Here is a 10,067-nt window from a genome sequence, read left to right on the forward strand (position 1 = left end):
CTACAGTGGAGAAAATGCTTCTTATTGTAATGTTTAACATCCACTACCAAATACTGAAAAAGAGCATGTTTTAACTTTACTGGTTTACTATTCTCAGCCAGCCATAGCCAATCAAGAAATGATTATACTCCGCACCAGTGGCTTAGAGTTTTGGTTGTATATACATGTAGTTCATCCAGCGAGCTTCTGAAGAAGAGCAATCAGTAGGCCCCACCTCCAGCAGAATCAGAATTTGTAGAGTATGGGCATAGGAAACTGATTTGTGTTGTTTATGCCTCCCTTGGCGATTCTGATGCCATGTGCTTTGGAAACAGTTGTCTGCAGAGTCCCAGCAGCCATGTAAACCTTATGTACCATGCAGACAAGCTCGGTGCTGAAATTACTCACATAACTGTCTCAGAGGTTGCACAGTGCTAACTGTATTTAACTGTGTAAATGAACATTGTGCCTTTACTAATTCTTCAGAATGTATAATAAAAATGGGCTCTCACAACAGGTTATATATAATTCATGTAGAGAATTAAACAGAGGGATAAAAACGCATGCACAAGTCTTGAGTGCTGCATAGACAGATTGTTAGTAAATGCCTGTTTCAGGAGTGATAAGCATAGTAGTTACGAATCAGGCTGCTAATCTCATGGTCAGCAGTTCAAAACTACCAGCTGTTCCACGGGAAAAAGATGAGGCTTTCTGCTCCTGTAAAGATTTATAGCCTCAGAAACCCTGTACAGGGTTGCTATGAGTCGGAACCGGCTCCACGGCACGTAACAACAACAACATGCAATAGCTTAGCCAATGGGATGACATAAATAGCAGGTAATACATATCTGGCCCTTGTTAAATGACAGCTTTGCATCTGTTACCTGTACTTTAACCCTTCAAACAGTATTATAATGTGAAACTAGCATTATCTTCATACCTTAGATAGGGAAGCACTTGTCTGCCGAGACCCAGCAGCCATGTAAACCTTATGTATCATTGTGGTTAAGTGCCTTGGTCAAGGGTCCCAAACTGAAGACCTGAAGCTAAGAAGTGGCAGAACCAGAAGTCTAACTCAGATCTGACCACTTCCATAATTTATATTTTTATTTGTTTTAATGCTTTATTGTGAATTATGTGATAGTTCACATGGGAGGACATCAGCTTCACATTGATCCCGTCGTATATCGTTCCCTTGCAATGGTTACAATCCCTTCCATGCATCATCCATCAACCAAAGAGTATACCCTGCAAGCCTGCCCCCCAGTCGTCCGCACACAGCCCCTCTCCTCTCCCTCTCCTGGTCCAAAGTCCCCAGCCACTCCATCTCTCCATGTCATCTCTGCCTCCATCCTTGGCATCACTGCTTCTCTGGGTGGGATTCCGTTCTCCATTCTTCTCCTTTGATGGTCCCAGGGACCTCTGCTCCTAGACTGCAAGGTTAATCACTCCTCTTCCTTTGCCCCAAAACATCTGCCTTTATATTTCCAGCCTTACAATCAATCCTGATAACAGTTATTCACTATTATATCGCAAAAGACCTATCTGCATCTCCTTTCGTCAGCCTTGACTAGGCAGAATGGATACTACTCAGTGGAGATTCTACCTTGCTCCACGCCCTCTGGATCTAGGTTCCCTCTTGAAAGCTTGTAAGCCAGTCACTTCTTGCCTCTGTAGCCCCACCACACCCCATTCTGGGTAGCCAATGTCTAAGTTGCCCATCCCTGTCCTCTCCGTCTCGGAGGAGGTGAGAATGATCCGCTGTGAAGATTTAATGTTCCCTCTTTTGAACTACTGCTTCCATAGGTGTATTTCAAGTTCATCAAATTGTATCAGAGTACTCTTTTTTCCCTCTTCTTTCTTCTTCTTGTTGATCTCTGATCATCCAGCCATTGAAGCCAGGTCAAGTAGGTATAATCTGCAAGTGTGGATGTTATTGTACATATGCCCTCTCTTCTTATCAACTGGATGCGTCATTCTCCACTCTAGTCCTCTGTGGTTATGTTGCTGACTCTGGGTTCAAGAGTCCCCTGGATTTGTCATACTGCTGGCCAGCCAGGTCTCCATCCAGGTTCACAGAAGTCTATTGAGTGTTGTAGGGCTTAGCTTGCAGCTTTATTGCTGTTTTTCCCTCACTTCCCCTTATCAGTGACGAACGTGGTCACCAATCAGAGTGTGTATTCCCATTGAGTCTTAGTCTTAGAAGGGGGTTTGCCTTGAGGTGGACCCTGACCGCTTGCCTTGATGTCTCCTGGGCCAGCCATTTGTTTGTTCTTGTAGTAATCAGTTGGCCTGCCTATATTGTTTTGTATTTTTCCTGTCAGTCTTTCTTTCAGGAAGTATCTTATGTTCTTCTGGCCACTCCAGGCTAGTCTGCTTGTCCTTTCAAGTGGAAATTTCCCCTCAGAAGATTCTGGATGCTGTTCAGGATTCTACCTATGGTCTTGTGTAATGCAGAGGCTCTGCAGGAAGCCTCCTTCGCTGGGCACGTTGTAGCCCCATTTTAGGTTTTCCAATCAGTTATAGGCAGAAGACAGACTTACAAGATTTCTATAGTGGTATTTCTGGCTATTCCTTTCTCTACCCCTCCAGTGTCTATTTTATAGTGATAAGCCAGGGGAACCAAGATTTAACAGACAGCCAAGCATCTTAACATTGTTTCCCCCATTGTCCCCATTCAAACCATGTCTCAATCTCTGTATCCCAGAGCTCCGTTGTTCCAAGGTTTTGCATACATCATTATTTGCCTTTGTCCCACTTCAGCTTCAATTCATCCTATCGTATTTAATTTCATTGCAATGATTAAAATCCCCTCCGTGCATCATCAAATAACCAAAGGATATACCCCACAGGCCCGCCCCCTGCTTGCTGTCAGCAAACAGCTCCTCTCCCTCTGTGAGTCCCATGTCTCCAGCCATTCCATCTGTCCATGCCATCATAGCCTCGCCCCCACATCATTTTGGGTCTGGGCAGTTTCCAGCCCCCCACCCCCCTTCAAGGTATTCCAGTTAGTTATAGGCTGGAGACAGGCTTACATGTATTCTGTTGTGATGTTTCTGGGTATTCCCCCCTCCCCCACAGCTATAATAAGCTACTTTAGTCCTCAAACTGACATCTTTGCTTTAAAGAGGTCTTGTGCAGCAGGTCTGTCTAATGCAATAATATGTCACCTGATTTGACTTCTGCTTCCATGAGTGTTGATGGATCCAAGCAAAATGAAGTTTTTGACTACTTCAGTCTTTCTCCATTCATCATGATGTTATTTGGTCTAGTGGTGAGGATTTTTGTTATCTTTACTTTGAGATACAACCCATACCGAAGGTTGTAGTCTTTGATCTTTATCAGAAAGTATTTCATATACTCTTCAAATTCAGCAAGCACAGTTGTATCATCTGCATATTGCAGATTCTTAATGAGCCTTCCTTCAGTCCTGATGTCATGTTCTATTTCAATATAATCCAGTTTCTCAATCATTTGCTCAGCACACAGATTGAATATACACCTGCCTATTAAGGGGGGTGGAGCCCTGGCGTGGTGCTGTGGGTTAATGCGTCAGACTGCAAAGCCATTTGGACTACAAGGTCAGCAGTTCAAGCTCACCAGCTGCTCCTTTGAAACCCTATACAGGGTCACAATGGGTCGGAACCAACTTGACAGCACTTTACAACAACAATATAAAAGAGGGATGCCATCGAGTTGGAACTGACTCATAGTGACCCCATGCACAGCAGAATGAAACAATGTCCAGTCCTGGGCCAACCTCACTACTGCTGCCACACTTGATGCCATCAATGATGCCACTTGGCCAATCCATCTCATTGGGGGTCTTCCTCTTTTTCTCTGACCCTCCATCTTACCCAGCATGACATCATTCTCCAGTGACTGTTCCCTCCTGACAATATGTCCAAAGTATGAGAGATGGAGCTTAGCCATCCTGGCCTCCAAGAAGCACTCTGGCTGCACTTCTTCCAAAACAGATCTATTGGTTCTTTTGGTAGTCCATGGCACTTTTAGTATTCTCCTCCAACACCACAGCACAAATGCATCAATTCTTCTACGATCTTCCTTATTCACTGTCCAGCTTTAGCATCCATATAAGGTTATTGAAAATACCATGGCTTGGGTCAGACACACCTTAGTCCTCAAGCTGACATCTCTGCTCTTCAACACTTTAAAAAGTTCCTGTGCAACAGATTTGCCCAATGCAATATGTCGTCTGATCTCTTGACTGCTGTTTCCATGAGTGTTGATAGATGATCCAAGAAGAATGAAGTCCTTGACAACTTCAATCTTTTCTCCGTTGATAAGAATGTTGTTTATTGGTCCAGTGGTGAGGATTTTTGTTTTCCTGACATTGAGATGCAACCCATACTGAAGGCTGTGCTCTTGGATCTTCATCAGTAAATGTTTTAAGTCCTCTTCACTTTCAGCAAGCAAGGTTGTATCATCTGCATATCGCACGTTGTTAATGAGTCTTCCTCCAATCCTGATGCCATGTTTTTCTTCATAGAACCCAGCTGCTTGTATTATTTGCTCAGCATACAGGTTGAATAAGTATAGTGAAAGAACACAACCTTGTCACACACCTTTCCCAGTTTTAAAACATTCAGTGTTCCCATGCTCTGTTCAAACATTCCAAAGAGAGGTGACCCAATGGAATGCGGAAATCATCGGACAATCTCTTTGATATCTCAAGCGAGTAAAGTTTTGCTAAAGGTAATACAGAAACGGCTACAATCATATATTGACAGAGAACTTCCAGAGGTTCAAGTTGGATTCAGAAGGGGCTGTGGAATGAGAGATATCATTGCTGATGTCCGGTGGATCTTGGCTGAAAGCAGAGAATATCAGAAAGATGTTTACCTAAGCTTTATTGACTACGCAAAGGCTTTCTATTGTGTGGATCATGACAAGCTATGGACAACATTGAGAGAAGTATGAGTATTCCAGAACACTTAATTATACTTCTGAGAAATCTGTACCTGGACCAAGAAGCAATTGTTCGAACAGAGCATGGGAACACTGAATGTTTTAAAATTGGGAAAAGTGTGCAACAAGGTTGTGTTCTTTCACCATACTTATTCAATCTGTTGTTGTTGTTAAGTGCCGTCGAGTTGGTTCCGACTCATAGCAACCCTGAACAGAGTTTCCTAGGCTGTAAATCTTTACGGGAGCAGAAAGCCTCATCTCTCTCCCGCAGAGTAGCTGGCAGTTTCGAACTGCTGCCTTGCTGTTTACAGCCCGATTTGTAATCATTATGCTACCAGAGCTCCATGTATGCTGAGCAAATAAATACTTTGGCCGGTTGTAAATTATTCTGATTAGTACCAAAGGAAAGGTTTGAATGTGGAGCCCAGGGTGAAGGGTTGAATTGAGTTGGAATGTTAGCAGGATTACCCAGAGCCTGGAGGTCAATTTAATTGAAAAAACTATGACCCCTAGGAGAGTGCTAGATAACTCTGAAACTGGAACTTGGCACACTAACCTACTGAAATGACTGCTGCGCTGCTCACTCCCATGCGCTTTCTATGAAGAGATATTCAAGCCATTGCTTTAGAGTCAGACGTGTAGTACTAGATAGAGCAAAGTAGAACTTCATAGGCTGTAATCTTTGTGGAAGTAGACTGTCTCATCTTTCTCCCCCAGAGCTGCTGGTGGGTTTGAACTCCCAACCTTTCCCTTTCTAGTAGCAGTCAAACGCTTAACCCACTGTCATCAGAACCCCTAGATATTTTCGTTTTGTGCCATGGAGTAGTAGGTTCTGACTCACAATGACCCAGGAGCAGCTGGTGGATTTGAACCGCTGACCTTGCTGTGGCCTGTTCTGTGCTCATCCTACAGCACCACACCAGATATTGGGGAGGGCGACAAAAGGAAGTGAAATGAAGCTTGGGGATGTTTGTGTTGGTCTCCATCGGCAGCCAGAAAATTACTTTCTTAACACATCTACTAAGGAGCTCTGGTAGTGTAGTGGTTAAGAATTGGGCTGCGAACCGCAAGGTCAGCAGTTCGAAACTATCAGCTGTTCCGCGGGAGAAAGATGAGGCTTTCTGCTCCCGTAAAGATTTACAGCCTTGGAAACTCTGTTCAGGGTCGCTATGAGTCGGAATCGACTCCATGGCACATCTACTAGCATTACCCTCCTGCTTTCTGTTGCTTAGAATAAAGCAGGCTAAGCATGTCACACACATTAACTCATCCTTGCTGTGACCCTCACTGGAATCCTGGTGTGGCACTGTGGGAACAGCATTGAACTGCTAACACCAAGGGTGGCGGTCCAAACCCACCAGCAGCAACTTGGAAACGCTATACAGAGTCGCTGAGTCGGAATCAACTTGACACTTAACAACAAGTACCTTGAAGTTAAGAGCCTTAAAGACCTTGTATAGGGTTTACAAGGAGCAGCTGGTGACCTTGAACCACCGACCTTGCAGTTCAAACTACTTTGCAGGCTGACACATTAGCCCACAACGCCACACTAGGACTCATCTTGAAGTTAGTGCAGTCATTTTTTCCATTTTGTAGTGAAGGAAACAGAGATTGAGAAGTCAGGTAACATGCTCAAAATTATGTAGTTATCAAGTTAGGATTAGAACCCAGGTAGGCTGACTGGAGTCCATGCCCTCACTTAACCATTAGTTCAAAGACTAAATTTCTTAAAACAGTCCCCAAGGGCTGTTTTATCTGGACTGTACAGTACACACCGCGTTGGGCTACGCAGTTCCCTTTCCACACCATACCTCCCGGGTATCTGGGAGGCTGGGAACCACAGAGCAAACAAGTCCCCAGACTCTACCCTGCGATCGGCTTCCTCTGCCACCGGAGGGCGCGAACGGGTCGTTCGCCCTTTCAAGAATCACTCATTCCCAGAATAAGGCGCACTGAGAGCGTGAAGGGGACAGCAAAGGCGCTGAGGCGTTCTTCCGCCTCTGGGCTCGGATCCGGGGGACCTCCGGAAAAGTGTGCCGCAGCATGAAGCGGAGAAAAGAATTGAATCCCAGCTAACAGCATTCAAACGCCCCGACAACGCTTACTCTGCGTGCACTGCGTCAAACCTGCGGAAGGAGCAGGCGGAGCCCAGATTGTCGTCCCGCCCCCCGAAGTCATGTGGTGTGCACGGCGACCGCAAGGCCGGAAGTGGCCTGTGCTGGCGCGCGCGCTAGAGCGTCTCTGTGGCCGCGGGGTTCCCTAAGTCCTGGCCCGGTGCAGCTCGTGTTAACCATCGTGCCTCTAGTGTCCGGGTTCAGAGAGCGTGGCAGCGGCTGCGCGTGCACGCGCTCCCAGCCTGTCCCCGCCCCCCAAGGCGCGCCGTGCTCCCGAGGCCCCTCCAGCAACCCCACCATCACCACCATGTGCTCGTTAGCGCCGGGCGCTACCGGTGGGTACCCCTGGCCCCGCCACACTGGCTTGCCCAACCTCAGGCCGCGCCGCCTTCACGGAGACGAGGTGGTAGGGTCTGCAGGGAGGAATGAGGAGGTGCTGGGTGAGGGCCGCGGGCGGCCGGGCGGGGGGTACTCTCCCAGAGGCGCCCTCCCCAGCCGGCTCCCGAGACAGATCTGACTGTTGTGCGTGTGCTAGGCGGCCGGGGCGCTGTGGAGGATGAGGACGACCTGCCAGAGTTGTCGGACAGCGGTGACGAGGCCGCCTGGGAGGATGAGGACGAGGCTGAGCTCCCCCACCACAAGCAGCAGACCCCCTGCCTGTTCTGTGACAGGTTCGTCCACCTCAGCAGCTGGACCCGGTTCCGGGGGGCTGGGCCGTATGGGGTCAGTGTTGTCTGCCCAGGAAAGACAGGTCCAGAGACGCACCAGAGTGGCTTGCCCCGGAATCCGTGTACCATTGGGTTGGGGTGAGGATTTGTTAAGAAAGACCCGTAGGAGCCATGGACTCAAGCCAGGTTATACCGCTTTGCTTCCACACTTGAATTAGATCCGTGATTGTGCAGCCTTAACCATTGTCACTTAAAGGAAATACAGATACTGAACTCTGCACCTCAGTCCTTATAAATCAGACTCTGTTTTCAAAAAGCCCCTCTATCAGGTGGCACTTAACAACAACAACAACGGATGGCGCTGTAAGATGAGCACTGGACTGTGAACCACAAAGTCGGCAGTTCGAAGCCACCAGGCTGCTGCTGGGAAACCCTGTACAGGGGTGCTCTAAGTTGAAACTGACTGCCAGGCACTTAACAACAACAATGCCTAATAAGTTTGGAAGTCGTTGAACTTATAATTGTCCCTAAAGATCCTTCCAGCATTACCATTCTTTAATTCTATGCTCATTAGAGATCTTATCAGTTGTCAAATTTCCAGTTGATGCTTGTTTGGTCAAGTCGGTTCCGACTCATAGCGACCCTATATAGGGTTTCCAGGCTGCATATCTTTGAGGGAATAGAAAGCCTCATGTTTCTCCCATGGAGCAGCTGGTGGGCTCAAAGCACGGACCTTGTGGTTCACAGTCCAGTGCTTTTCTTACAGGAGTCACCATGTCATTTAAATAGTCTCCTACTTTGGCTTTTTAAGACAGACACCATCCCCCTTAACAGAAAGGGAAGGAATTGATGCATTTTCTACTTACTGAGAGAAAAAGGGAAAAGAATGTAGTATCCTTAACTTGCTCAAGGTTACAAAGCGGTATCTTGTTACACTTTATCCATTTAAAATTACGCCTCTTAGTCTCAAGAAACTTTGATTTTGGCTGATGTCCTGGGTGCATGAGCATAAAAGAGATCTGGTTGAGAATGGCCAGTGTTACTGGAACATTTTTCTCAGTGTCCCTTAATTCTGAGCACGTGCTAATTAGTGTATTAGCTCCTCCAAGTTCTCTTGTAGCCCTTTTGGGTAGATAGTATATCTCCATATGTTCTAGGCATCATAAAGTGGTATCTATTAAGCACTAGGGGTAAACCCACCAGCCGTTCCTTGGAAACCCTACACAGGGTTGCTCTAAGTCCAGACTGACATGATGGCACTGAACAACAATAACAAGGGGTACATTGCCTTGTGTTGGTGATGGTGGTGATTATGTGCCATGGAGTTGGTTCTGACTTCCAGCGACCCTGTACAGGTTTTCCGAGGCTGTAAATCTTTACGTGAGCAGAAAGCCTCATCTTACGCGGAACAGCTGGTTGTTTTGAACTGCTGACCTTGCGGTTCACAGCCCAATTCATAGCCATTACACTACCAGAGCTCGTTAATACTGCAAATAGCCTATCTCAGTAAATCTTAAAAAAAAATTTTTTGTGTGTGTGAATTATGTGATAGTTTACATGGTAGAACATTAGCTTTACATTCATCCTATCGTATATCGTTTCATTGCCATGGTTACAATCCCCTCCATGCATCATCAACCAACCAAAGGATACACAGTGCAAGCCTGCCCCCTGGTCGTCAGCATATAGCCCCTCTCCCTCTCTGGGTCTAGAGTTCCCAGCTGCTCAATCTCTCACGTCATCGTTTCTGCCTCTATCTCTGACGTCAATGTTTCTCTGGGTAGGGTCCCGTGCTCTGCTCTTGTCCCTTGATGGTTCCATCTGCTCCTGGACTGCAAAGTCAGCCACTCCCCTCCTTTTGTTACAAAACGTCTACCTTAATATTTCCAACCTTCACATTCAGTCCTGATAGTAATTATTCTCAGTAAATATTTTTTGAAAATGAACTGCTGCATATGTGCTGGGCATATAAAAAAGGTATGTGTCTTCTCAGCTTTGTGTTTCCTAGCTTTGTGTCCTTCCGTTTTGTAGGTCACATAATGCAGAAGCTTGGTCTACTTAGTGTCTGTAATGTAAGGACTGGGGAACACTGCAGGATGACTTTTGAAATAATTCTGGCACTTTGGAAATGTGCCAGCTCTAAAATGACATGCTTTATTTCTAAAAGCAGTTTGAGCGGTGCCACTTCAAAGCCTGGGAAAGCAGAGTTGATGCTTAGAGGAGAAAAGAATCTTGAGGGAATTTTCATGACCTGAGAGAAACATCATGGAGCAGAGGAAGCTGTCTCTTAAAACTCCGTGATGAGATTATAAATAAAGGTGTCAAATTAAGTGAGCTTTACTATTTAAGACATAGTTGTAGCACTATAGGATAAGCA

The 10,067-nt window shown here is 46.2% G+C and overlaps 1 protein-coding gene across 2 annotated transcripts in view; it reads left to right on the forward strand.

The window, feature by feature from the left end:
* Nucleotides 1–7,329: 7,329 nt before the first annotated feature.
* The window catches only part of PRMT3 (protein arginine methyltransferase 3), a 169,762-nt gene continuing 167,024 nt past the window's right edge, over nt 7,330–10,067 (forward strand). The window contains exons 1-3 of one of the 2 annotated variants that reach the window (XM_006865818.1): nt 7,330–7,361; nt 7,446–7,455; nt 7,584–7,693. In XM_006865818.1, the coding sequence (XP_006865880.1) occupies nt 7,330–7,361; nt 7,446–7,455; nt 7,584–7,693 (152 nt within the window). Of the gene's footprint in view, nt 7,362–7,445; nt 7,456–7,557; nt 7,694–10,067 lie in introns of both variants that reach the window. The other variant, XM_006865817.1, reaches the window with a different exon arrangement.

Source organism: Chrysochloris asiatica, unplaced genomic scaffold, assembly GCF_000296735.1.
Source record: "Chrysochloris asiatica unplaced genomic scaffold, ChrAsi1.0 scaffold00083, whole genome shotgun sequence".
In the NCBI taxonomy this organism is placed as follows: Eukaryota; Metazoa; Chordata; class Mammalia; order Afrosoricida; family Chrysochloridae; genus Chrysochloris; species Chrysochloris asiatica.